At 40.5% G+C, this 27,939-nt stretch overlaps 3 protein-coding genes across 9 annotated transcripts; all 3 read right to left on the bottom strand.

Annotated features, from left to right (window-relative positions):
• Positions 1 to 139: 139 nt before the first annotated feature.
• spsb3a (splA/ryanodine receptor domain and SOCS box containing 3a) lies at positions 140 to 7,488 on the bottom strand. 7 transcript variants are annotated; one of them, XM_039825788.1, is made up of 7 exons: positions 7,351 to 7,488; positions 6,183 to 6,371; positions 5,552 to 5,732; positions 4,037 to 4,224; positions 3,786 to 3,888; positions 3,572 to 3,697; positions 140 to 2,895 (listed from the first exon to the last, which is right to left on the bottom strand). In XM_039825788.1, exons 2-7 carry the CDS (start codon positions 6,288 to 6,290, stop codon positions 2,504 to 2,506), a joined length of 1,098 nt encoding a protein of 365 aa, XP_039681722.1. In that variant the 5' UTR covers positions 6,291 to 6,371; positions 7,351 to 7,488; the 3' UTR covers positions 140 to 2,503. The 7 variants fall into 7 exon arrangements, with proteins under 7 accessions (XP_039681722.1, XP_039681727.1, XP_039681721.1 ...); XM_039825793.1 differs by having other exon boundaries at positions 6,183 to 6,368; positions 7,351 to 7,386; XM_039825787.1 differs by lacking the exon at positions 7,351 to 7,488 and adding an exon at positions 7,185 to 7,306.
• Positions 7,489 to 10,958: 3,470 nt separating this feature from the next.
• Positions 10,959 to 17,687, bottom strand: atp6v0ca (ATPase H+ transporting V0 subunit ca). The gene is made up of 3 exons (XM_039825213.1): positions 17,440 to 17,687; positions 14,552 to 14,735; positions 10,959 to 12,237 (listed from the first exon to the last, which is right to left on the bottom strand). The coding sequence occupies exons 1-3, from the start codon at positions 17,513 to 17,515 to the stop codon at positions 12,033 to 12,035; spliced, it is 465 nt and encodes a 154-aa protein (XP_039681147.1). The 5' UTR covers positions 17,516 to 17,687; the 3' UTR covers positions 10,959 to 12,032.
• Positions 17,688 to 20,297: 2,610 nt separating this feature from the next.
• LOC120574773 (tubulin alpha-1C chain-like) lies at positions 20,298 to 25,882 on the bottom strand. Its single transcript, XM_039825211.1, has 4 exons — positions 25,761 to 25,882; positions 23,986 to 24,208; positions 21,888 to 22,036; positions 20,298 to 21,319 (listed from the first exon to the last, which is right to left on the bottom strand). Exons 1-4 carry the CDS (start codon positions 25,761 to 25,763, stop codon positions 20,345 to 20,347), a joined length of 1,350 nt encoding a protein of 449 aa, XP_039681145.1. The 5' UTR covers positions 25,764 to 25,882; the 3' UTR covers positions 20,298 to 20,344.
• Positions 25,883 to 27,939: the final 2,057 nt, after the last annotated feature.

Raw genomic sequence — 27,939 nt, 5'->3', positions numbered from 1 at the left:
AGTGTAATATTTGATGTATAATGAAAAGTAAAAAAGCAATCTAAAAAAACTAAAGTGTTTTAGTTGATAAGAATTTGACATCTTGAAATGTCCTTGGTACCAGTTTAACTGGTAATTAATAAACCCATACAGCCCTTTGTGCATATTTAGCATTCATTTTATTTTCAGCTGAAAATCATGCTGATAAGTTATACAGATAAAGGCAGGTAAAGGCCTTCACATACAGTATTATTAATATGACATGGTACAGAAGAAACACTTAGAATGTCTTTCTATTTACAGTACAACAGTAAGAAAAAGTGCTTGGATGCATCAATGTGAAGACAAATACTGTGAAATAAGACACAAAAATACATCTACTGGACTACGACTAACCTCTTGGTGGTTACATAGATCTTTAGGGATAAATCTGATAAATCACAACCGGACATGATTAAGTGCGTCATATCACTAATGATCATGGTCCTCTGGTACCTTCACTGCTGTTGTTGTGGCAGTGCCTCCATCATCTTAAAACACACATTCCTTCTAAAAAACATGATCATATAAGATGCCTGTATTGCATAGTACCTTAAATCTTTGTGTGTCTACTTAAGATCCTTGAGGAGTGAACATGATCAAAGACTGGTGACGGAGGCAGCAATTGGCTTCAAAATCTGGTTGTGGCTTCAACATCTGGGTCAAACACTATTTAATACTTATATTGGCATGGTTTGATACTCCAAAGAAAGTAAAAATAAGAATTATTTACATACCCGAGCCAAGGGGTAACGTTCACCTTCTCAGTCATTTATGATCAAGTTATACTTGAACTGATCTTAACACCACTCAGCCCCCGTAGGCTTGAAAAGTGGCCATAAAAAAAAAAATTCATAACATCCACAGAAACATTGCAAACCACTCCTGCAGTAATAATCCACCTACTGTTCTTGCATGTGCTCAATATGTAAACTGTGTTTTTAGCCATATTAAAAAAAAAAACGATTGTTAGAAACACACTAAGCACACAGAGAGCTGAGTGGTAGATAATGCTGCAGGAGCAGTGTGAGAAGTTTTTATAACCATATCAGAACTAATTTTCTGCTGTAAAAACCTCAAACTATCATCATTGGAATAACATTAATGCTGACCACAGTTCTCCTTTAATGGGGAAACAAGGAACTTTTTACAGCCAACTGTCAGGCCAACAGAGGCTGAGTGTTTGATACTAAAAGGATTCAGAATAGAGTACGACCTTAATGAATTACAGTCAAGAGGAGTTAGTAAAGGAAGTGATGGGACAAGGCATTGGGAAAACCAAAAGAACATAAACAGGTCAGTACAAAAAAAAAACATTAAAACTGCTCATAATATCATATTTTGTCAATCAAAGAAACTAACTTTTTTAAAAGTTCAAAAAAACGATAAGGTATAACAGCAATGAAAAGTTACTTTGTGTGGCAGTATCTTCTGAGTGGCATGCTTGTCTCATGATCAGATTTAAAAGAGCTACACCAAATAATGTATAATACTGCTTACATCTTTAAAAAATAAAAATCCAGAGTTTCTACAAACAAGAAGCATGACATTTCAACAGGAGACTTTCCAAATCTGGTGACAGACGGATGTTGCCATTTAAACGTAACAAATGTTTGACTAACTTTGTAACTTTATTTCTCAAGAAATCTAGAATTATCTGAAAAGGAATCATAGGTGTGTGAGTTGTTTGGAGATGATGGCTGCTCTATGAGGACTAAAAGTACATTCAGGTTCATTTCACCTCTTTCTAACATTTCTCAAGTTTTTGATCTGTCTAAACATTTTTTGATTGTTGTTATTGTTAAGTTTTTGCTTAAGATCTGTAACCTGTGGGTAAGAAAAAAAGAATATTCTATGACCTATTGTGTGCAGCTTCCGGTCTGTTCCACTCACAGGACATAGTGCCCCACTCATTCTCACTTTGGCAACCTAAAATTGCAGATGCAAGTAAAACAGGTAACAGATTACTATGATAATACTGAGGTTGAGAACAATATACATTATTTGCATACAGGTTAAAAACACAGAAAATAAACAGTCTCTCATTTTTTAAACCCCCTTTTTGCAAATACTATATCATGATGACCACCAAAATGTGGCCATACTTGACTTCAGTGTTACACTGTACAGTCCATTCCTGCACCATTTCACTAATCCCCATACATAATTTCAACAAATTATGATAGCTAACAACATAACTCCACATCTTTTCACTTATTACTAAAGCTGGTTTGGATATTGAATGTATGATGAGCATGAAGACATCTGAATGGCATGAGAGAAGATCACAGTAAAAGCGTGTAGGCAGAAATACTACCTTCACAGTTTTCCACCTAGGTACCACTCCCATCCTGGTTATTTTCTTCACTACTGGATAACATTGACGTTGAGGAAAGCTTGAGGCAGGTAGAAAACACTAGATTAGACGCCACAGGACATTAACGTCTGCCAGTGTTTAAGAGGAGGTAGGAGTCGAGCTGTCCAGTCATGTCCAGCGGCATCTCTTCCTCTGACAGGCTTCGGGGTCAGACGTACAACCCTCTGAGTCACTCTCAGAGGAGGACGGTCCAGCCAAAGGGGGGACAGGCAAGCGCGGGGGGCCCTCGGGCCCATCTGGGGCTCCATCCGTGGTGCCACTGTTGAGACTGAGCACCCAACCCAGTTTGTTGTGGAGCAACTGGCGAAGGCCGGGCGGCAGCGGTAACACATCCAGGGTGTCTATACAGTCTGGCAGCAGCTGGCGAAGGCGAGCACAGCAAAGGTACAGCAGGGAGGTGGACGCAGAGCAGGATCTGATCACCTTCATGCTGCTCTTCGCTGCTGTGGAGCACGCCATCGGATAAAACCTCTTATTTTGTAGCTCTGTGGCAGCAACACCTAGATCCAGAATGTTGACAAAAAATGTTACGTTAATGTGTAATATCTTATGTATGCCATATGTATTACAGTTAGCAAATAATCTCTACTAACCGCATGTGTACACAGGTATGTTTCATACATATGGCCATTGGTATTAAACAATGTTACAAATATGCTTAAGATGCAGTTGTTGAGGTTTGTAAATTGGTAGAAATGTGTACACAAATGATTAGAGATGCACTGATCCGATGCTCCAAATCAGTATCAGCCAGATGTGACAGATTCACGTTAAATACATTTTCTTTTTCAACATCATAAAAATGTTTTGTTTCTGCTACGAGACAGGCCACCTACTCAAGTTTAGTGCCACGGTGTTCTTTTTGCTAACCCTTACATAAAAACAATGTTGACAGTGAGGGACACAGCAGAACTAGATCAATATATCGGCAGGTATTAGCTTATCGCAGATTTTTATTGGTGAATATGTCAGCCGATATGCAACAAGAAAATTGCAGTACAGAAATGCCAAACTAGGTTTGAGGTAATTTAAAAAGTGTCTCCATTACATAGTTTGGCCACCAGAGAGCACTGACAAGTTGATCTTTTAACTGTAAAGTATGTATCTCAGTATGTAGCTATTCAAGTTAGAAATAAAGATTGTTTGGTTAGGTTATGTGTTGATGTTGGTACTAACCTATACACTTGCGATTCTTGAAGAAAGTGAGTGTGCCGTGCCACGTGTCCAGATGGATTCCAATGATGGACCCCTGTCCGAACCGGGAGGAGAAGTTCATCTTGTCTCCTTTATGAAGCAACAAGCCTGACAAAAGGAAGACAACCAATGATGTCCAACTTAGACAATATCCGTTGTGAGAAGTTACTGCAACATCACAGCATGTTAATCTTACCAGTGTAAGAAAGACCCCAGCTGTCTGCATCTTTTCCCAACAGGCTGCAGAACGTGTGTCTGTATTTGTCTAGATTGACATCAGAAGTACCGATGCCGACCATCTGTACAGAAACAGAGAACAATTTAGAGACAAATCAATTTGATCTTCCACGCACTTAAACAAAACATTTGCTCTATGTTTGGATTTCTTCAGGAAAAGTTTTACGTAGTAACAACAGGTCATGTAAATAGTCTGGTTTAGAGGATTACCATGTCTGTTCCATACACTGGGGACGTCATCTTGATCTCCCAGAAGTGCTGCCCTTCAGCCAGCTCTTTGGAGCCACGGATTGCTGCTGTGCCACAGCTGTATTCAGAGTGAAAGTTCACTTTTCGATTGTCGCAGCTCAGTAATGTTGCTGTCGATCGGCTGTTGGCATCCCAAACCCAGTCAAACTCTGAAACATGAGAAGTCATTCGGTCATTCATGGCCAAAGAATATACAAGAAGTGAAATATTTCTTGTTTTAACTGTCTTTTTTACCTTGTGTCAATTAGCACACAAAAATGTTATATGTTGTTGTCATTCTGTTACATTCCATTCTGTGAGAACTCTGAGCCAAGCCTTTCTCATCGGACTTAATTGGTATCATGAATTGTAACACGGTTTTCCTCCCTGAAGATTTATCTGCGTGAACCTACCTTGAACCATTCCTCCTTTCCTCTGGTGATGAATGGAGACATTGTTACAAAATGTATATATTTTTGTGTCTTATTAGACCTTTAGATAATTGTTGAACTGAACCCTGCTTCGTGTCACTTTGTTCTCAGAGTAACTGCTTTTAGAGTCAACTCACAAGTGTCAAGCCAGTGGATGATAGGGTATAAACCACAAAACAATGGTGATAGGATTGTTTCATAACAACTGTAGAATCTATATTTGAGCAAATCACAGATCTCAATAATTGCCTTACAATGGTGTAATTAAAGTAACATCTTTTAAAAGGTCCCATGACATGGTGCTCTTTGGATGCTTTTCTATAGGCCTTAGTGGTCCCCTAATACTGTATCTGAAGTCTCTTTCCCATAATTCAGCCTTGGTGCAGAATTACAGCCACTAGAGTCAGTCCCACAATGAGCTTTCCTTTCTGTGTCTGTAGCTTGAGGAGGAGAGGGGGCAAGGTGGACGGTGGGGGTGTGGCCTTGACCAACTGCCACTTTGCTCGTTTGAAAGCCATGATGTCTCTCTCTCTCATGGGTGGGCCAAAATCTCTGGGTGGGCAAAGCAGAGAAAGGGGAGCTAACGTTGCTCCTTATGACCTCATAAGGAGAAGGTTCTTGATTGGTCCATCTGAGCTTTAATTTTCTCAAAGGCAGAGCAGGATACCCAGGGCTCGGTTTACACCTATCGCCATTTCTAGCCACTGGGGGACCATAGGCAGGCTGGGGGAACGCATATTAATGTTAAAAAACCTCATAAAGTGAATTTATATGCCATGGGACCTTTAATCAACCTTAGTATAAATAGACCTTTTTCACAGCAGACATGTTGACATGTCATAGTAGGAAAAGCACAGGTGTATTCAAAACCATTAATAATGGCTGCATCAGGAGAGGCCCTGGTATTGTACATGCTGACTCACTGAAACAGCTTACTGGGACACTTGATGGAACTGAGCCATCGTTAAGGTTATCAATTTCAGCTGTGCTTTTCCTATTATGACAAGTCAAATGTCTGCTGTGAAAAGGTCCATCGAGCTCTTGAAATGCAGCAGTTGTCTTGTACCTTGGTCATCCTCTCCACAGTGGCAGTCTTTAACCTGGTGAAAACCTCGCATACGAGGGTTGTAGTTAGTCTCAGCCTGGGAGTCACAGCCACAGTAGGACTCTCCGGTGACAGGCACTGCACTGGGGACTGGAGGGACCATCACTGCTGAAAAATCTGCCTCAGAGTCTGAATCACTGTACTGGGGAGCAACAATGTAAAATTAAAAAACAAAATCAAATGGCAGCAGCATTGCTTATGTAACAACACATCACTGATTTTAATGTTAGGCAGCTACAAAGCCAAAATTAGGCAATGCATTGGAAAACGTATGCATCTCTAAAATTGAATAGTGAAATGCAGACATTGTATTGTATTCCTTTCTGTGGAAAAAAAATGTATTGGTTCTGATAAAAAAACATGCAAACAACAACAACATACACTGTTTATAATGGCCAAAGGCAAATTAGAGGCTTTAAGTCTGACAGGGATTCCTGAGGTGAATTTTGTCCGTCTTCTCACAGTGACACATCCTATCTCCTGCCTAGAGTGTAAACAAGTGGCATCATATGACTCAGACAAAAACCACTGACGCTTCATATCTGTACAGAGCTTTAAGTCCAGGGGAAAACAGCAGCCTTTGTATGTTTACCTCTAGGCGGTCGTAGTTCCATTCTTCAAGTGCCTGAGCATCAGCATCCCGTCGTATCCCACCCCAAACATATCGCCATGCACGACTATTCCTGCTTCGCCTTGACATGGCAGCAACACAGTCTCACCAGTGAAAGAGCTTGCCAGTCAGTTCAGTTCAGATGCTGGAAGAACAGCATCAGTCCAGCTGCTGAAAGACAAAATGACAACATGGTTAGCATAGACACTGAAGTCTCTGTGTGGCAGGGTAACCTGGGTAGCTTTTTACATAATGTTGTTCTTTTAAATTGCTTATTACAGAAAGAGTATGAAACCATTGACCCAAATAGTTATACATTATGTCACTGTGTTACTTATAGAATTATTCCTCCCCCCTTTTGCCGGGGATCCCATGAAAACCCCCTTAAGGACCCCCCATTTTGGGAACCACTTATCTCACCACCAATGATTACACTTTTTCGGTAACGTACTTTATTAATATTTGAACATTCAATTCTACGTTTCTCCACGACACTGATCGGTTTCATCTTATTTTTTAAGCAATCGTATCAAATGCCGTTAAAGTTACACACACATCATCCTATTTAATTTAGCGCTAAGTAATTGTTAGTAGTCTGGTCCCTGTCAACAGATAATTGTCGTCATCAGTGAAATTGGCATGATGTTGTTTTCCTAACTAGCTTTAGTCAACGTTAGCCACCTAGCCAAGCTAACAGGAGCAGCTAACTAACGCGTTTATCAACATGTTAGCAGGCTACAACAAGGTCAGAGGCATCACAATTCAACTCAGACTGCTGGTTATGCGTGTGTAAAAGCTTGCGTACCGTGCGTTCGCGTGTTAACGCTATAAGCCGTGCATTAAGGAAAGAGTGTCCCGGGGGCGGAATAACTTGGCTGGTGATGCAGATTCAGACCTAGCCAGCGCAAACTAGCTAACGTTAGTTAGCTTTCGTTAGCTGCGTGCTGCTATCAGTACGGGATAAAATGATTGCGTTAACGTTACCTGCCTGTTGTTCACAACCAGCGGTCACGGAAAGGGAAAATCACTGACAGCACATCAGAGACGTTGTTGTTCATGGAAGCCTCTATCTAGCCAAGCTAGATAGTTACGCTGCTTTCATGTGGTGTCGCAATAATTGGAAAAAATAGTTCCCAACTGGGAAAATTACCTGAATGCCCCTCAAGCTTGATACATCCATGCCCTCAAGTGAGATCAACAACTCGGAAAATCGGCATGCGACTTGCCGAGTTGGCGTCCTATTCTCTGTTCTCTTAATCCATCCATGGTGGTGCTATTACACAGTAACATGGTGGACGAAAGTGAATGGTAAAAACATTTTTTTGTATTAATTCACGTGTTGCATATGATTTTTTTTTTTTGCTCACGTGTAACGTTAATTTCAAATTTCTAATATGGTATTAGGTTGTAACCGGTAGTTACTGTCCAAGTAAATTGAACTAAAGCTTTTGTATTAGCATTTAGCCTGATAAATCAGGTAAAGTACTGGTTTTAGGGAATAAACTGGTGCAGCAACAAGACAAAACAGCTGTTGACGCGTTGTTTGAACGTTTTGAGCAATACATCTTCTCAATAACACATCTTCTTTTAGTCCATGTTTTTTTGGTGTTTTTTTTTTACCACAGTAAGCTCATGAAAAGGAAGAACGACTTCCCAAATCGGTAAAGGGGAACATCCGAGGAGCAGGTAAATGCAGCATACACGACAACTAAATGAGTGGCTAGCTTCTTTTTTCTTTTTTTTACTGTCTATGTTTTTTTCCATGGCCTACTTTACATCAGTCTGACCGTAAACAATAACAGCCAGGCAGGCCAGCACCATCGTCTCCTTCACACGAAGTTTTCAATACACATCAAAGACTGCTGTCATTGTTTTATGATTATTCAGTGATGGAAGAAGTATTTAAATGTTATTTAAGTAAAAGTACATTACAACATCAAAAAATAACTCCAAATAAAAGCAGAAGTTGTGCATAAAAATATATAGGCTATCGAAATTAGTAGTTATTAATAATTTATTATGAAGATTGCCCACGAGTGTTTTAATCATTATATAAAATATTTAGTGGTGGAAAACGTATTCATAATCCGACCATTTTCACCATTGTTCAAAGTGTTACAAGTAGATTTACAGAAGTATTAGACATAACATGTACTTGAAGGATATAGGTTCACAATTGTTCAAGTCTGTCTGAAAACAATATAGTCAGATACTGTTAAGAATCTAAAAGACGTGTTCGTTTGATTTCTGAGGAGGAAGGAGAGGCTGGGGTCGAATTGAAAGTTAAGCAAAAGGTTTAATGAACAGCTCGATGAAAACGACATGACAAAAACAATCAAACATAAAACATGAAACACTGCCAGCAGTGGACTACAAGACATGCTTCCCCTTGTTGGGTCACAGTTTGCAGCCATGCGACATGACAAAACAATACACTGTAAACAGCGGACTACAACATGCTTCCCCTTGCGGGGTCACAGTTGAAGCCCTGAATCCTTCTCTGGATTCCACATTTATTCCCTACACCTGGGTGGTTCCTCAAATGAAATCTTTCCCTATTGGTCAGATGTCTCTAAAAAGAAAAGGTGTACGTTCCCAATCAATGTGTCTTGAGGCCACACCCGGCCACAGGATCTTACCGAGGCTATGTCAATTGTTTCCAAACTACACATTCTTTTTCCTAATCAATTCTGGCCCAACAGGGGATGGCTCCCCAAAAAGCAGGAACAACAGTTACCTTTTCTGTGAGGACAATGAGTCTTCTACAGCATCTACTTTCATGCTAAATAACAGACATGACCTAATTAATTCTTTAGAAGCTTGAGTTTGGGGTGAGGCAGACAAATGCTATTTAGTGTGGTGTGATGCAATCGGTTGATTCAGTGTTTTTTCTAGCTACAGTGTTCATTTAACTAAAAGTATATTTTTTTTAATCAGACATCACCAATGGTTTAACTTTTTACAACCTAACAGTACCTCTGCACATTGAAACAGGTTTTGCTTGCTGTAATCATTCCTCCTGTTCATACTGGCCATATAAGATCCACTCTTAAAGCGCTTTCTATCTAAGTGATGGGGGACAAAATCCACATTCTTCGTTTTGTGCAAAAATGTATTCAAAGGTTTATGTGAAGCTAATATGAATATGAAATTATGAAATTCCCTGTTTTCGTTTCCCTGGTCGGTGTTTCACTGCTGAGCTGCAGTGGAAGGATAGTAACAAAAAAAAGGAATTTTGTACTAAAATGTCATTAACCTAAAGATACCCAGACTATCCTTTAGTATCAAAAGTCAAAGTACTCATTATGCAGAACGACTATATATGTTTTTTATATTTGTGGCTCATTATTGTTGATCCATAAGCCTCTATTAATACTGTAATTTTATACTGTATATACATTGTTACGTCATGTGCTGTTGTTGCTGATAGTTTTATCTAAATAAAATCATATTTTAAACTGTTAAACTAAAATATTTTGTATTTAAAATCCTAATCTAAATAGTAACTAGTAACTATAGCTGTTATATGTAGTGGAGTGAAAAGTACAATGTTTACCTCTGAAATGTAGTGACGTAGAAGTGTAAAAATGCAAGAACCCTAAAAATATACATAAGTAAAGCACTTGAGTTATTACTTGAATTTTGATTATTACTGGCACATTAATGTGTAAGCAGTATTTTAACACACTGAACACAATACATGTGGGTATCATTGTTTGAAATGCCATTTAGCATGATACATTCTGCTGCATTCGGTTTGCATCAGTAGCTATTTGTAGCTCGGAGGATTTGATGTTTTAATGTAAAACTTGCTACAGGCAGTGTGAACAGCACTGCCACTTTGTTTTTACATTTACAGGGCTTTCAGTCTCGTAAATTCGTCCCTATTTTTTTTCTTTTTTGGTATAGCCCAGAGCTTTCTCTATCACTCTGGTATAGCCTATTGCAAGGTGAACTCTGCGCTTTGCCATGGGTCAGTGCTGCAGTTCTCCCAGACTGGACCAAAGTGTTGACACTGCTCTTTGTAAGCTCAATAATAATGTGTATGGGCAGTCAGTGTTTCACCCTTCAACGATTCAAGGAATCACATACAAATGTATTTCTCAAAGGCTGCTTTATATGTGTAAAATTCACACTGATTTAGTTCTCAAAAGACATTTTGGATTCTGTGCTGATCGAGCTCCCTGAAGGCTTCTGCAGCTCTTGATTGATCTTAATTGACTGTCTGAGTCATTAGTTCACTCCCAATCCCATTTTTTTATTTTTATTGATGCAAGTGGGGAAAAAACACGGGACTGCATATGTATCCACGTTAAAGAGGAAGCGAATGAGTTGGCTAACATGTTCAGTGGCATTTATTAATCAAAAGGCACCGAGCTAGGAATAAAAACAAATAAAAAAGCTCTTTATGCACTCATACACCACAAAACAATTAATTAAGCATGTCTTTTTTAATTTCAACTTTTGAATGCAGCATGAGGGATTTAACTGAAGATAAAGCAAGCAATTCTCTTCAATATTATGTGTGGCATATCAACATATGCTGTAATTAAAAATATTAATGAGGCAACTCTCATCCACCTCAGGATGTATTGTAATAACTATTGCGATTCTCTCATTTCTTTCATCTAGCTGTAAATTTAATACCCAAGTTTCACTTTCACCAAGTGCTTGAAGCTGTCTAAATGTCGTTGGTATGGTTAGTTTAGTCATCCCATTAATATCAGACAAAAATAAATAAAAAATAAGGGTCAAGAATTATGTTCTGGAGGAGGTTGAGTTTTATTTGGAAATCTGACAGGCATGGCTGAACAGTGAGCTCTTAAACAAAACAAAAAAATCAAGACCGCAGTACTACAGGTAAACGATACTAGTGTTTCAGAATGTCATATTAAACATAAAGACTTGCACACACATTATTCACTCAGGTCATTCACACACACACACACACACACACACACACACACACACACACACACACACACACACACACACACACACACACACACACACACACACACACACACACACACACACACACACACACACACACACACACACACACACACACACACACACACACACACGTGGACATCCTCCACTAATAATCACACTACATCCAGAGGAATTCCAAGCACTTAGAACAATTACCCACAGTGCAATTAATCTAACTATACACAGATAATTTATATATATTTTTTTATGTATATAGGGTATTCAATAAACAGTGTTCCATTTAGACAGTTTCATTAAGTCAAAATCTTCATAACTTTCCATAAATAGTGACAAAAAAAAAATGTATTAACAGCTCCTCACCACTGTGATTAAAAAATGGTCCCCGAAAAAAAAACATGATAAAATTAAATACTAGTGTGCATGAATCTTCAGCAGTCTCGAAATGGAGAATGACAATCAAACCCAACAACAGAAAATGAAAACCAAAGGAGGGGAATGGGCAGCGGGATAAACGTTGATACTCACACTCACAGCACAGACTGGTTACTACATTTACAGGGGACGGACTCTGGATCACTGTACAGGTTAAGATCAGACAAAAAAAATAAATCAAGCAGACTGTCCACACATCATCCCACAACAACCAATACATTTTCATGCCCGTTCAGTACTCACAAGACCTGACACAACTGGATGGCTTTAAACAATATGGATAGATCACATCTACTGAGGACACCGCTGTCACGCCAACTTGTTTCTGTTGCCATCCCATCCTGTCAGACTCACGGGGTGTAATGGAAAGTAGGTGAAAATCTCCTATTTGTTCTTGCTGCTTTGACGTGGAATGAATGAGATGGTGTTTGATTCGGACACTTATTATTTTGTAGATAGGATGAGGGCCACGATGAGGCCGTAAAGCCCCAGCACCTCGGCGAAGATCAGGATCAGGATCATGCCCACGAAAAGCCGGGGCTGCTGGGCGGTGCCTCTCACACCGGCGTCGCCCACAATGCCAATGGCGAACCCGGCCGCCAGACCGCTCAGGCCCACGCTCAGACCAGCACCGAGATGCAGGAAACTCCTGTCGGGAGAGAAACCAAGAAAAGAGCACCGTCACTGCACAAGTCCGAAACATTGAATAATAAAATATAGGTCAAAACAATTATTTTTGAGTCCCTCTCTCTTCTCATTCTGTTCGGGAATTAATCAAATGTAATTTGGGGCCACTAGCTATCCCCGCCCATCACATAAAACCACATTCGACTATTAGTGTCTAGGTTCCGTAAGCGGGATCCCGTGTCAGGGGTGTGCGTTGTAAACGTTGTTTACAGTTTAAAGGATTTGGTTGAGGTGTAATTTATTCATCTTGTTAAATAACAAAATGAGAGAAGGATCAAAAATAGTGCCAAAACCCTCTAAGACTTAGGTACTCCAGCCCACACAGCCTGTATGGTCTGGTCTTACATCGCTCACCAAACCCGCGTATAAAAAACGGTTCCAGAAAACAAGTTCTGACCGGTGAACTGTTCACTATCTGCCCAGCATAACACGGCACAGAGCCATACAAAACAAATGTGCCGTCTCCAGGAAGGAAATCAAACATTTAGCGAGCACGAGAGCCAGATGTTTTTTCTTTGGAGTTGATCGAAACACATAAAAAGGCCTAAATTCATCATGTGGCCAGAACTAGTAGTGGTCAAAAATAGCTTCAGGACTATTTAACTAATGAATGTCTTTGGGTAATTAATTTAATTTTGAGGATTTATTTCTTTCATTGTGTTTGCAAGTTACGCAGGTTGGGGGTTATGTGTATGTGCTTCAACTCAAAAGCACCCAAACTATGCAGAAAATGCTGTATGAAATGTTTCTCGATTTACACAAATAACGAGCAGAATTAATATAGAATTATAGCTGCTCCGCAGTGATGGTCGGGGCATTTTAAACTCGCAGGGAAGGGGTCCAAAGCACAATGGCTGATTGTGTATAAGATGTGACATCGTGACCTTTGAAATCGCAATCTTCAGGTCCAAAGACAAACGTAGATCTCAGTGAGCTATTGTCCATGTGATGAATCCTCTAGCTATTTGGGCTATATTTTATTGAGTCAGCCTGGGTTGACTCAGTAACATGACTTTCCTTAACTGGACTGATTGTTAATCAGAATCAGGTGTTAATGCAGACACTCATTTAAAATATGCAGGGCAGCTGTCCACAGCACAATGCCTGATTAGATATACGTTTGATCATCTTGCAACACCATGGGCTCAAACTCAGAACCATTGAGGAAGTAGGCAGGTTCTGACCTCAGGGAGCTATTATCTGGGTGATGTCACCAGTGGCATCGCAGCACCTAGTAAACAAGGAGCAGGCTTGCGTGAAAATGCAGAATTTAAAGCTGCTGAGAAAAAATTATTTCTGGGCGCCTGGATAGCTCAGTTGGTGGAGCGGGCGCCCATATGTAGAGGTTTACGCCTCGATGCAGCGGGCCCGGGTTCGACTCTGAGCTGCGGCCCTTTGCTGCATGTCACTCCCCCCCCTCTCTCCCCTTTCATGTCTTCAGCTGTCCTGTCAAGTAAAGGCCTAGAAATGGCCAAAATAATTATCTTAATTTGTTTTTATTTCTTATTAGAAAAAATCTGAGAATTTGTGTACTTGGTTAAGACAACATAGAGATGCCTGTAATGTATTTTCAAAAAGATCAATAAATGCCAAACTGATAATTAAAGATTCTCTATTTTGCATTGACTGCAATGCGTAGATGGGGACACAATTAAAAAAAAAAAAACTTTTTTAAGTTAACATTCTGAAATTTTGCACACCAAATCTACAATGATCTTCGAATGTTGTGAATATTTTCCATGAACATCAAAGATTTAGTTTGGAAGAAATTGCAGTATTTGTTTACACTACTGTATGCAGTAAAACATTTTAATGCACTGTGGGCTCAATTTTTTATAAATCCAAAATTTGAAATGGTAAATTTGTGGAGGACAGTCTGAAGATGAAGTTGCCCAAATTGGGTGTCAATTGAAACAAACATGTGGGAGGAGATAGGTTTAAGAAGTTTTGCAGTTTTTGCAAAAAGTAGAGTGATGGACTTCAAAATTGCTACAAGGTAACAGCAGAGCATAGTTTCTGCACAATTGGGGCTACAGTTTAAAGTTTAAAATTTAGATACTGCTGTAGCGCCACCATCAGGACAATTAGCACACAAATCACACTGATTAAGTTTAGCATAGGACTGGACTTATGTGCAACGTTTGGTGAGTTTTCGTGCATGGGAACATGGATTTCTTAGGAAGAAGAATAATACAGGCAAAAACAATAGATCTAATAGACCTAATAAAATGACTTAAACTGTTCTAATTGACTAGTGTATCAGAGCTTCATCTTACTTGTAAAGGGTGACTCTCTCAGAGATGTTGTTGGCTATCAGCACAGCCACTACCAGCCCGTAGATGGCGATGATACCAGCCATGACCACGGGGATGATGGACTTCATGATGAGCTCTGGCCGCATCACAGACATGGCAGCGATGCCTGTGCCGCTCTTCGCTGTCCCATATGCTGCTCCTAATGCTGCGCAGGAGAGGAGAGAGATCCTGTTAATTCATCTGTTCAGTGTCTATTCTTCACTTACAAAAATGATTCCTGACAAAACAACTCAAACCAGACAAGATATGGATCCGGCTGGAGCTGGGTGACAATGATTTATCCAGTCAATCGATGTTAGACCAGACGTGCAGGTAACAGACTAAATGAAACAGTAGAAGATATTCGACTGCCAGTTTTCTTCTGCCTAGCCATAAATAACTGAGAGATGAAAGTGATATATCAACAACAACAAAGAGGCGTATTTGCAAATCACACTAGTGTGTCTATTTGTGGAGACTAGTAAGTCTCCACACAAAACCATCTCTGAAACCATTTTAAAAAGTGATTAACAGTTGCCCTCTAGAGCCTTGCTACCCCATTAAAACCTTGCCCACTTCAGTACTATCTTATATAAGTATTTTCATGACTAATGTCACAAATGGTAGCTTCTCCTAACTTTTCCTGTCTGCTCTGTTGTCCCCTCATGTTTCACGGATATCTGCCTGTAACATTTTGGTGATTTCCACTGCACATGACAGGTCACTGCAGCATGTTGTCAGTTATAGGATGTTCAGTATACTTCATACAATCTAAAAACCAACACGACATCATGACTTGCGTAAACATACACGCCCACTTTTTTAAGCCAAGTGGCGTGTTATCTATACGCATTTTGAGCTATCCGTGTGTATGTCTACGCTGTATACAGCGGACGAAAACATACACGCCACTTGGAGTGTTATCGCGAGAAGAAAGCTACGGTTGAGTTTAGGAAACGTGACACACAGGTTGGATTTAGGAAAAGAAGAAAGCAACGGTTGAGTTTAGGAAACGTGACATGCGGGACTCGATCTCCGGTCTCCTGGGTGAAAGTCCTGTGTTGTTTAACATTTTAACAGCTCCAAGCAGCTCTTTTCTTTTATATTCAGGGTTGGAAAGGCCATACAAAAGAGGAATCCCATATTTTCTTTTTCAATTATATTTTCTGCAGTTGTTATTTGCATAAAAGTACAACATAACTTCCGACAACTCCCATTTTCAATGCATCACGGGCTAATTCTGTACTGGCTGGTTCCCCACTGTGCATCCCATAGATAATGAATAAGGACAGACATCACACCTCCAGCGGGTCTTCAGACTTTACACAGATGTAGATGCCTGATTGAGTAGCCTTGAGTGTTTATTAAGAATCAGCTTTCCTATCTCCTTTTCTAAACGTTACATCATTGTTTACGCTTCATGCAACTGTCACCTCGAGAAATCCTGGACCAAATCTATTGTGACCAATCAAACAACGGTTATGACAGTCTAACAGCACCCATGGAGAGTTTACTTTGGGGCTGGAAGTAACTGCGTTTTCCCTTTGCTTTGGGATACAGTGTCAAAATGACTGATAAAATTTCTAAACATTATTTGGAAGGTTGGTTTTTTTTTACCATCCTGCCATCTTTACAGAAGCTGAATAAATGAACCATAAGCAGACCAAAGTTTGTGCAGTCCCGACATGTAATTGATTTTAAACAGGTAGCCTATACACAAGCTACAAAACGGATACCTCTGACATAAGTAGTAAGAAGTCTTAAGCCCTATATTAAAATAAAACTAATTTGGATTACAGATGCACTGAAACTAATTGGGTGTGACCTATACAATTTAGTGTTTCAGTTACATTCATTCTGGCACGACAACAAGCTCAGCTTTGAATGCCACAACAATCCCTGGCCTAATGTTCCCTTACATAAAAATGAATCTAAGTTGCATGCAGTGTGGTATACTGTACAGAAAAGAGAGAGCACTGGTATTGGATTGAATGATATCCTGGGGTTAGGTATCAAAAAGTTTAATCTGTGCATCTCTAGATTTACTTCTTGAACAAAACAATTATGATAACTGTCACTCATCAATAGTACAGACTCCACAAAGTGTCACCTGCCGTCATCATCAATGATTTCGACATTATGGAGACAGTTGTCTGTAGAAATTGACATCATCTAATTCACTCTACTTCCCCAAAAAAAAATATCACTGTAAGAGCACGATGTATATTCCGTTATTTCCTCTTTGACAGACTGGGTGTACCCCCGCCTCCCGCGCATGCTAAACGTGAATGAATGAATGGATGGATGGATGGATGGATGTTCCCTTTAATTTCCCACACTGATGTTAAGGCCTTGAATCTGCCCCCTCCTGCAATACAATACAACTAATGGGAAACACGTCTGGATTAATCCCAACAATAATCGTATTTATTGTATGCTTTATTAACATCTGGACCTTCCTGTGCTGTACAATAACTTGATTATGAGAGATTGTGGAGGGCTGCTGCCACCTAAACAAGGGTCTGCGTCACCAACCAGCAGCTACCAGAAGACAGCATCACAGCTTGACAGAATATATCCAGGCGCATACAGGAGGTAACGTCAGCTAACGTTACAGTGTTAGCAGTGTGAGGAGCTAACGTTAACGGTAAGCAGCTTGATGTCGGTAGAAATCTCCCCCCCCCACCCGCCTCTTGCCTTGCATCCCTGGCAGGTGTGTGAGCCGTGACCGACTCAGCTAACACCCAACACCGTGTCTCTAAAGACAGCCCCCATTGTTGTCGTTTCAACATCTGGCTAGGCCAATTCGTCGTTAGCGTTATGACAGTAAACGGTTGAGATGTCAGATGAAGAAGCTGGTGTAACGTTACCGCTGAAGACCATGGCCGCAGAGGCTCCCATCACAGCGAAGAAAGGCGAGTACTCGGGGCTCTCATCAGAAGACATTCTAGCACTTTTCTCGGGGCGATACAGCTACAGGGCAGACTATCTTTTTTTTGTCAGGTTTTCCCCTTTTCCCACCGTCAGCTTTGGACAGGTTAAAAGTATTAGGAAGGGGCGAATACGTAGCTGCCAGTAAGAGCGCCGGTGTAGAAGAGGAAAATGGCGAAACGGAAAAGGTCACATGAACAAGCATCTCGGAAAGATCCATTTGTGTTGACACGGGGGTGCTCGACACAAACATGCTTGACATATATAACCGTTGTTATTTATTGCACCGTAAAATATATTATAGAGATTGTTTTTCTTTTAATAGTAATTTTCACAGCGATTATATTTTACAGCAGTTTGTAACACCACAATATATGATATGAGTAGTTTGTACAGTGTGTGTATTGTGGTATGTTCTGCTGCAAGTGTACTGACTGCAGTTGAAACGCTAGTAGTCACTAAGCTACATGCTGGCGTATTAATTACTGGGTGTCAAATATAGGCTATAGTAAAAAATAAACTATAAACACCATGTTTGCTATATAATTTAAAAACCAACAACAAATAAACAAGAGTAATAAAGAGACGCAAGAAAGCACAGTAATAGAGTGCATAACCAACATATGTATCCATCCTCGTATACAGCAGGGTTGTATATTGTTTTCACTATGGAATAATCTGTTAGGTCAATTTAAATTAACATTACTCTTTTTACGAGTCAAACAAACTAGTTCTACCTTTATTGAGTGACCTGGAGACACATCCTGGAGCTGCCTTTGTCAAGGTGACAATGTAAAATCTAATGTCAGCTAAAAGGACATATCGCCTCAGAACATTTATAAGCTTCTTATGGGCAGATTTTCTCTATTACATTTTTTAGATCCTATTTACCTTCTTTAAACAATTTAGTTTCCTAAAATGTATATTTCTCTCACAGCATCTCTCAGTGAGTCTTGATGGTTATCAAAGTTTGCAATCTACATAGACTGGTCTCAGGATATAAACCTCAATCTATTAATTCTATTGAGGTTTATATCCTGAGACCAGTTTTGGTTTGAAGGATGTTTTTTGTACAAGACCAACATGTCACGATATTTGTCTTAGCCTTTAATAATCCATCTCCTTGAACATAATCATGTATAGTTTGCATTTTAATAATAATAAACATATAGCACTTTTCTCAACAAGCAAAGCGCTTTACAGAATAAAAAACGGCAGATAACAGAACAGATTAAAACACAGATCATAAAAGGGGATACTGTATATTGCATTTATAAATTATAAAGACTTCTTATACATTCAAAAAACATTCAGTATAATTAAACTGAAAGATTACAGCAAAACACTTTAAAGTTGCATCACTTATCTTCCAGAATATTACTCCAGAAATGTGTTTTTACTTCTTTTAGATTTGAACTGCGTTGCAAGTTTGCACGTTGAGGAATGGCCTCTGCCAAAAACGGCAGCACATAAACACTGGAATTGGAGTGCGGTCTGCTCTGATCTTAACCACAGTTGTGTTGTTGAAGTGTCCTGGAGCAAGGCACTATACATCCTCACCTGCTCAACCAGTGTTATGATCAGCCAAATGAATGTTGGACTAATTTAAAAAACAGATATACATTGTAAATCATCCCACAAGAGTTATGAATAAAACATGATTTATGGAAATCAAAATCTTGATTTTGAATTAGTCCTCATCTACAGCAGATTTATTCCCCGATTCCAATAAGCGTGACCACATTACTTATTACACTCTACAGCATCAGATGAAATGAGCAGGATTTGCCTTAGTGAAGTGGTTCACTGAAACTTGCTTGACAAGAAAAGCTAAGGTTTGAGGTCACTCCAGGTCCAACTCCTGCACAGGGCCAATGAGGGATTTTTTTAATTTTATTTTTTATAAATTCTCAGATGGGGTCTGGTCAACTCCATTTAATTTCTTATATTATCCAGTTGATGTTGTAGTCTACACGGTACCACAGCCCCAAAACTGGACAGCACTTTAACACTTCCCCAGTATATTCTACTGGGGGTGAAAGACCTACACTACTTGTAAAATGTGCCATGCCGTGAGGCAGACACAATAACATAATTGGATTAAAGAAGAAAACATTCAAATGAATATCCCTCCATACTACTTGTGTAAAATGTCTCACTGCTTGTCACTCAGTAAGGCCTCTTTAAGTACAAACGTAGTTCAATTGTCTCATGAGAATGTACTCAAATCTCATACAGCGATTAAAGTAAAAGCAAAGCAGAACATGTGCGCACACACACGTGACTGTCAGCAGCCTCTCTGCTGCATATCATAAAGAAAAGCTAGTCCTTCTGGTCAGAGCTCAATCATGTGACCTGTTCCTGCTGAAAGCATAACAATCACGTTCTCACAGAAAAAGGATATGCTTTGACTTTTTCGAAAGATACTAAAATTACTCATTTTGCTGCCTGTTTTAAAAACCTGAAACAAGTGTGAATCATTTTAATATTGCAGCAATCCAACTGTTGTGTGGTGCAAAATGTGTTATGAGCCCACTCAGTTAAAGGTCACTTTTGCATTACTTAAATTTCACTCAAAATGATTATCTTGACTGTACATACATTTGGCAGCGTTTGAGTCATTTGTTGTGGACAAACTTGCTAAAGAAGTCCTTAGAAGAAGTCTTCGTTACATTAACTTGGCCGAGGTGCTGCACCTAAACTTTATAACAAGCCATGTTAAACTTGTAACAGTGGCTTATAGTATAGTGTGCGCACCTCCCTGTGGAAGTACTGTATTAAAGAGAGCAAACAATCGTGCATTGTACAAAAGCTTTATTTGGACATCCATAAACCGATGCCTGCTTAATACTCCTCTCCGTCATCCTCCTCTCCCACACTATCGGCTCCGACCTCTTCGTAATCCTTCTCCAGCGCCGCCATATCTTCTCTGGCCTCCGAGAACTCTCCCTCCTCCATCCCCTCGCCCACGTACCAGTGGACGAAGGCCCGCTTGGCGTACATCAGATCGAACTTGTGGTCGAGGCGAGCCCAGGCCTCTGCGATGGCGGTGGTGTTGCTCAGCATGCACACGGCCCGCTGCACCTTGGCCAGGTCCCCGCCGGGAACCACGGTGGGCGGCTGGTAGTTGATGCCCACCTTGAAACCAGTGGGGCACCAGTCCACAAACTGGATGGAGCGCTTTGTCTTGATGGTGGCGATGGCGGCGTTCACGTCTTTGGGCACCACGTCACCGCGATACAAGAGGCAGCAGGCCATGTATTTGCCGTGGCGAGGGTCGCATTTCACCAGCTGGTTGGCCGGCTCGAAGCAGGCGTTTGTGATTTCAGACACCGAGAGCTGCTCGTGGTAAGCCTTCTCGGCCGAGATGACCGGGGCGTAGGTGGCCAGGGGGAAGTGGATACGGGGATACGGCACCAAGTTGGTCTGGAACTCTGTCAGGTCGACGTTGAGGGCACCATCGAAACGAAGGGAGGCGGTGACCGAGGACACGATCTGGCTGATGAGCCGGTTCAGGTTGGTGTAAGACGGGCGCTCGATGTCCAGGTTCCTGCGGCAGATGTCGTAGATGGCCTCGTTGTCCACCATGAAGGAACAGTCCGAGTGCTCCAGCGTGGTGTGGGTGGTCAGGATGGCGTTGTACGGCTCCACCACGGCCGTGGACACCTGGGGAGCTGGGTAGACCGAGAACTCCAGCTTGGACTTCTTGCCGTAGTCCACAGACAGACGCTCCATCAGCAGGGAGGTGAAACCGGAGCCGGTGCCACCGCCGAAGCTGTGGAAAACCAGGAAGCCCTGAAGGCCGGTGCACTGGTCCGCCTGGGGACAGAGATGGAGACGATGGCGGGACAATGCACATCACAACATTTTTGTAAATTCACCAGAGTAAGACCGATTGCTCATTTTCAACTGTAGTACCAGTTACCTAGCAAGCACGTCTCTATGGTCGGAGGAAATCTGAGCAACCGGAAGAAACCCCCAGATCCTTTAATGAAAGTATCAGGAAAAATTTAGTTAAAGTATTAAAAGTAAAGAAATATTCTCCCATTTTAGAAAGTGTAAAGAATCCAAACAGTTGTGTATTTTAATGGTCTAATCATTTCAGCTGTATTTAGAATAAAACAGTTTATAAACTACATGCGTTGTGTGCAGAAATCTTAGTGTGTAAAGTAACTAAAGCTGTCAGATTAATGTAGTAGAGTAAAAAGTACAATATTTCTCTTAAATGTAGCAGAGTAGAAGTAGAAAGTGGCAAACTCAAAGTACCTCAACATTTGGACTCTACTACAGTACTGGAGTAAATGTACTAGTTAAATCTCACTGCAGTGGTGGAATGCATTTTATTTAAAGAGTATCAATAGCTCCATCTCGATATCAAGGTGCCCACCAGTTTTCGGATCCTGTCCAGCACCATGTCGATGATCTCTTTGCCGATTGTGTAGTGTCCGCGGGCGTAGTTGTTGGCAGCGTCCTCTTTGCCGGTGATCAGCTGCTCGGGGTGGAACAGCTGGCGGTAAGTCCCGGTGCGCACCTCATCTGGAGACAGATCACAAGTCACTTAAAGTGTAAATTGCAGGTTAAATTTTTCATGAAGTTAAGCAATGTGCTTATTAAAACATAAAGATTAGAGCCACCCACCATTGTTTTGTATGGCTTTTTATAACAAAATGCTGAATATAATATGAAAAGTTGGTATTTTTTTACAGTGGTTTTAAGCACTCCCCTCCCTTCTACTAGGCGGGGTGTGACGTCATAAGAGGAACTCCAAGACTAGAGTTAACGTTAGCTAGTCTAACGGCTAGTAGGCTAGCCGTTATATTGGAGACCTAACAAAAATGATAAACTATTGTGTTTTTGCGGGATGTACAAGTACATCAGAAACAGGGCAGAGGGTCTACCAGGACAAACAGCTGATTCGTGTCTGGGTGAGGTTTGTGGCTACGAAGTGGGCTGATTTTACTGCTGCCTCTGTGACCCACTCTCTCCTCGTGTGTGTGTGTGTGTGTGTGTGTGTGTTTTGTGTGTGTGTGTGTGTGTGTGTGTGTGTGTGTGTGTGTGTGTGTGTGTGTGTGTGTGTGTGTGTGTGTGTGTGTGCCAGCGAGGTTGTCAGGTGCTTGTTGAGTTTAACTCCGAAAAGACAGTTAACCACAGGTTCGTTAATCTTATGATGGACGTGTGTTGCGATATTTGAACAAACGATCAGTCAACGGCAAAATAAAAGCCTCTTATTTACGAGAGCGGTCTGAGAGACCTCCGGTTTACAGCGGTGTGTCCGAGCGAGACTGTCCGAGCGATGAGCCAGCGGCAGGCGCTGCTGGTTGTCGCGTTACTCTATGGAGCTTCTCAACTCCGAAAACTTTGAAGCAAATTGTCAATTCAGCAACAGTTTTAGGAAGACTGCCTATATTTGAAATCTAAACAGTTAATTTCTCGCCTGAAACGTTCTCAGAAGTGAATTTAGTGATGAATAAGATGGCGAAAATGGATAAAATTGTCCCGTTGTTGGCCTGTCTTATGTACCTGCTATGGGTTGCTACTCCCTCTTATGACATCACCCAGTTACTGTAAAAAACTGGCTACCTTTGAAGAAACTCTAATAAAATGTTATTTTAACACATTTTAAGACCAAAATGTTTAAATACATACATATTGAGCACTTTATTTACATATTAATTGATTGTGGTGGTTAACCTACACTTTAAGAATACTTCAGAATCGGTTTTAGTAACGGAAATTCTCTTTCAGCACATGAATACAGTATGGTGATAAGCATTAGGACTTTGAAGAGATTGTGCTGAAAATTGCGTCGTTCAGAAGGAAAAACCACACAAGGATGTAACCCATATGAGGTTGCCTACATGGCAGCTGGCATGGCGGACAGTCGCTCTAATGTGATAAGTGTTGAATTTATGCTCGTCATTTCAACTTTGACATTCTCGAAATGGTAGTTATTCTCGTCAGGTTGACTTTATTCTCGCCATTTCGACTTAATTCTCGAAATGCAAAATAAAATTATTATTTCCACCTTGATGTGGCACTAATGCTCGGTCGTATTTTTTGTATTTGTAGACAACTGATCCCTGTGCGTTTCATATCAAAATATACAGAACTCAGCTTTCTGTATAGTGACGCCCACATTTCCCAGAGCGATGTGTAAAGTGATAATTTAGCACTAACGCTGATGGTCGCTTTTTGAAATTCAAACTTCTTTCTGAAAAGAAAACAAGGGTTGTATGAATTGTTTCGGTGAATGAAACAAGTTAACCAAAGTCTTAAGTTATGATTAAAACAGAAAAATAAAACGTCAGAATGACAATTTTGTAATATTGCTTTTTGAGAAGGAGTTTTGGTCAAATATCATTTTGCATGTGCCAGTGCATCTTTGGTCCTCATAGGGTGAAAATAGATTTTAAAATAATTGAGTGGCTTAGGCTTGTAATACACAGGAAAAAAAACTTTAGCATCTATATATTTAATGCGTTTACCAATGACAGTGGGTTCCAGGTCCACAAAAATGGCCCTGGGGCTGTGCTTCCCAGCACCGGTCTCACTGAAGAAGGTGGTAAAGGAGTCGTCTCCTCCTCCGAGGGTCTTGTCCCCGAGCATCCGTCCGTCCGGCTGGATCCCGTGCTCCAGGCAGTAAAGCTCCCAGCAGGCATTGCCAATCTGTACACCGGCTTGGCCAACGTGCACCGAGATACACTCACGCTGGAGGAAGACAGAACATTGAGATTTACCAGCAGCGGTGGAAGAAGTTTTCAGATCCTTTACTTCAGTAAAAGTACTAAGATCACACAGTTAAAGTCCTGCATTGAAAATGTTACTTAGTAAAAGTCTGCAAGCATCATCAGGAAAATGTAGTTAAAGTATTAAAAGTAAAGAAAAATGCTCCCATTTTAGAAAAAGTAAAAGGATCCAAACAGTTGTTTAATGGTCTAATCATTTCAGCTGGACTTCTAGGCAGTTATATTGTTGGCTCGTTTCATTTAGAAAAAAAAAAAGTCAGATTAATGTAATAGCGTAAAATGTACACCATTTCTCTCTGAAATGTAGCAGAGTAGTTAGAAAGTAGAATGAAAATACTCAAGTACCTCAATATTTAAGTAACTACTTAGTTACATTGCCAGACATCTATAGCCTTCAACCAGTCTAGTAAGAGGATGACCAAATGTTAAAGACAACTCAAATCTAAAAAGGAAGAGACCAAAAACAAACCTGAAAAAAGGACTCTTCTGTAAAGAAGCAGATAACACATCAGGACCAAATCACCGACACATGCTGCACATTTACGGTCTAAAATTTAATCCGTTTATTCAGACAAATAGCTGGTTATTAGAGCTGCACGATACGAAGATAAGCTAATTGATCTTGCGATATGATTCACGATATTGAACAAGTGATCATTTTTGTATAGTTCTTAAAATTATAGTGAGATTTTAGCAAGGATCTGTACAAGAGTAGTCTTTAGGATACAATTTGCAGGCTGGGACGTCTCTGCAGCACCTAAAATAAATACTCAGGATGTTTGACACGTTTTGACTTTAACAAATATGGGGGGGGGGTACAGAGGAACGTTACAAGACTACTTTTATACAGTTACAACCATAGACAATATAGGTTACAACTAGGCTACTTTTTTTTTTTTTACCAGTTTGCACACTGCACTACGGCAAGCAGGCATAGGCCGGTATGATAACCTTCAGCAAAAATGTCTCGGTTTTACAGTATATGCAATAGCTTTACAGTATATGCAATAGCTTTACAGATTTATTCCTTTGAAATGCCTGGGTAAAAACACCTTCTATTGAACACTTATTTTCAAACACACTGCACGCTGGCAGGGAGAGGGAATTTTAAACTGCACTTTCTGGAACATATAGGACGTATAGGCTAAATAGTAGTTTTGAAACTAGACTTTTGTACCGCTGTCTACCGGTAGCCGGCCCATGCCTAGCTGCAAGTAGCCTATGACAGAAATGTGTTATGGATATCTGCCTTATCCATTAGACAGGTACCACCAACAACTTTAACTACACTTCTTAGCACAACTTAAACGTAACATTCCCATAAAACGTTGTTTAACTGCTATTTATTAGTGTAGTGACTGTGGGCCTGGTTAAAGAGATTATTCCGTCACACCACTATAATTTACGAAGACCCAACAACCCCCACCAAGAGCAAACATTTGGTGCGACAGTGGCGAGGATTTAAAAAAAAAAATTTTTTTTAATTTTTTTACAGGCATATATTCCGTACTCACCATGTTTCCTCTCGCTGAGATAGAGGGATGAAATAAGGAGAAAGACTGACTCTACCGCACCGCTGCGCTGTTAGGAGTGCTGAAACGCTGTATCCAGGCTTAAGCGAGGCGTTTTATACTCGAGTTAAAGGCGAGAACGAGCCTCGGAATCCGATTGGTCGAGAGTCACAAGAGCTCCTTTCTTATTGGTTAGACGCAAACATTCGTGTTCATCACAGGTGTAACTGATCAGCATTAACCAAGGATGTTTGATCACTCTTTTAAACCGCAATGGAATGTAACTAAGTAGATTTACTCCAGTACTGTACTTCAGTCCAAATGTTGAGGTAGGCCTACTTGTACTTTACTTGAGTCATTTCTTTTCATTCCACTTCTACTCAGAGTTTCTAAAATGGGAGGATTCTCCAATCAGAAACATTGAGTACTTTTACTTTTTCCACCCACCGAGCCAACCCGGCCACAAGTACTTTTACTTTTAATACTTAATACATGTTCCTGGTGATACTTCTTCTGCTTCTGACTGGCTAGTAGTCCTTAGGTACTGTCAGGACACGCCCTCATACTCTGCTTCTGACTGGCTAGTAGTCCTTACCTAGCTACTGTCAGGGCACGCCCTCATACTCTGCTTCTGACTGGCTAGTAGTCCTTACCTAGGTACTGTCAGGACACGCCCTCATACTCTGCTTCTGACTGGCTAGTAGTCCTTACCTAGGTACTGTCAGGACACGCCCTCATACTCTGCTTCTGACTGGCTAGTAGTCCTTACCTAGGTACTGTCAGGACACGCCCTCATACTCTGCTTCTGACTGGCTAGTAGTCCTTACCTACGTGTTGGGACTCGTACCTACGAGTCCCAACAAAGATGGAACAGAAGTGAGATGTCTCACTCTGTAGCTAAAACAGAGAGCTCAACACACAGGGTGAAAAGAGGAGCTGCAGCAATGTGCAGTACAACAAAAATATTAGAAAATTAAACCATGTAAACCTATTCTGGTACAACCTCTAAAAAAATGAGCATAATATGAGCACTTTAATATAACTTTTCCAAACTGCAGTTCTGTGCGGCTCCACATGTGTCTGAACGCCGTCTTGTGCTGCGACATAACGCCAGCGTGCGTCTGTTTACAAATGTAAGGAAATAAAATTGTTTAAAAAAAAATATTTAATCAAAATGTTCCCACATTATCAAATACAAAAGTTAAAAAAAAACGTCTGTAGAACATGTTGGTTCATCACAATACATCTGAGAACATGACCGCCACACATACTGATAAGAGCAAGATGTTTAAATAAAGAAGTTAAATAATCACAATAACTTACATCGGTCAAAAGTTTGGGGTCACTTAGAAATTTCCATTCCACTCCATTACAGACAGAATACCAGCTGAGATCAGTTGCATTGTTTTTTTTAATCAGGGCAGCAGTTTTCAGATTACATTGAAAAGATTATGTGCTTACATAATTGCAAAGGGTTGTAGAAAGAAGTGGCTGATCTTTAAAGTGGCCATATTATGCTCATCTTCAGGTTCATAATTGTATTTTAAGGTTGTACCAGAATAGCTTTAGGCTATATGGTTTAATTTTCAAAAAACACTATGTTTTTGTTGTACTGCACATTGCTGCAGCTCCTCTTTTCACCCTGTGTGTTGAGCTCTCTGTTTACACTACAGAGTGAGGCATCACACTTCTATCCGATCTTTGTTGGGAGTCGCACATGTGCAGTAGCTGGGTAAGGACTACTAGCTAGAAACTAGCGCTGCTAGCAGTTAGCCACCTCGTTCTCAATGGCAAAACACTGCTATAACACTATAGAACTACTTACATGTCCCTGTTTTGCAGGTACTCCACGCAAAGTTGGAAGTGCGCCCTCGTTTAGAAGAAGTCTCCTGGCTAATCCTGCTTTGTACTGACCGAAGTTGGAGAAACATCTAGCTGATGTGGTATTAGCTAAAGTGGTTAGCACTCACCAAATGTTTCGGCCAATGACGTAGACGGCCCTGCCGATTTTGAACAGCTCACCCGGAGACTGAACACATTCAGAAACCGTATCTCACTCAAAACAGCATACACAAAATAACACCCCAAATAAAAAGTGATTATTTCATAATATGGGCACTTTAATGCAATATCTACATTGCCCATTATCAGCAACCACTCATCCAATGTTCCAAAGGCACAT

The sequence above is a fragment of the Perca fluviatilis genome, chromosome 15, assembly GCF_010015445.1.
Source record: "Perca fluviatilis chromosome 15, GENO_Pfluv_1.0, whole genome shotgun sequence".
Lineage (NCBI taxonomy): Eukaryota > Metazoa > Chordata > Actinopteri > Perciformes > Percidae > Perca > Perca fluviatilis.
Note: the sequence above shows the minus strand (reverse complement) of the source record. Positions and strands in the feature narration are given on the sequence as shown.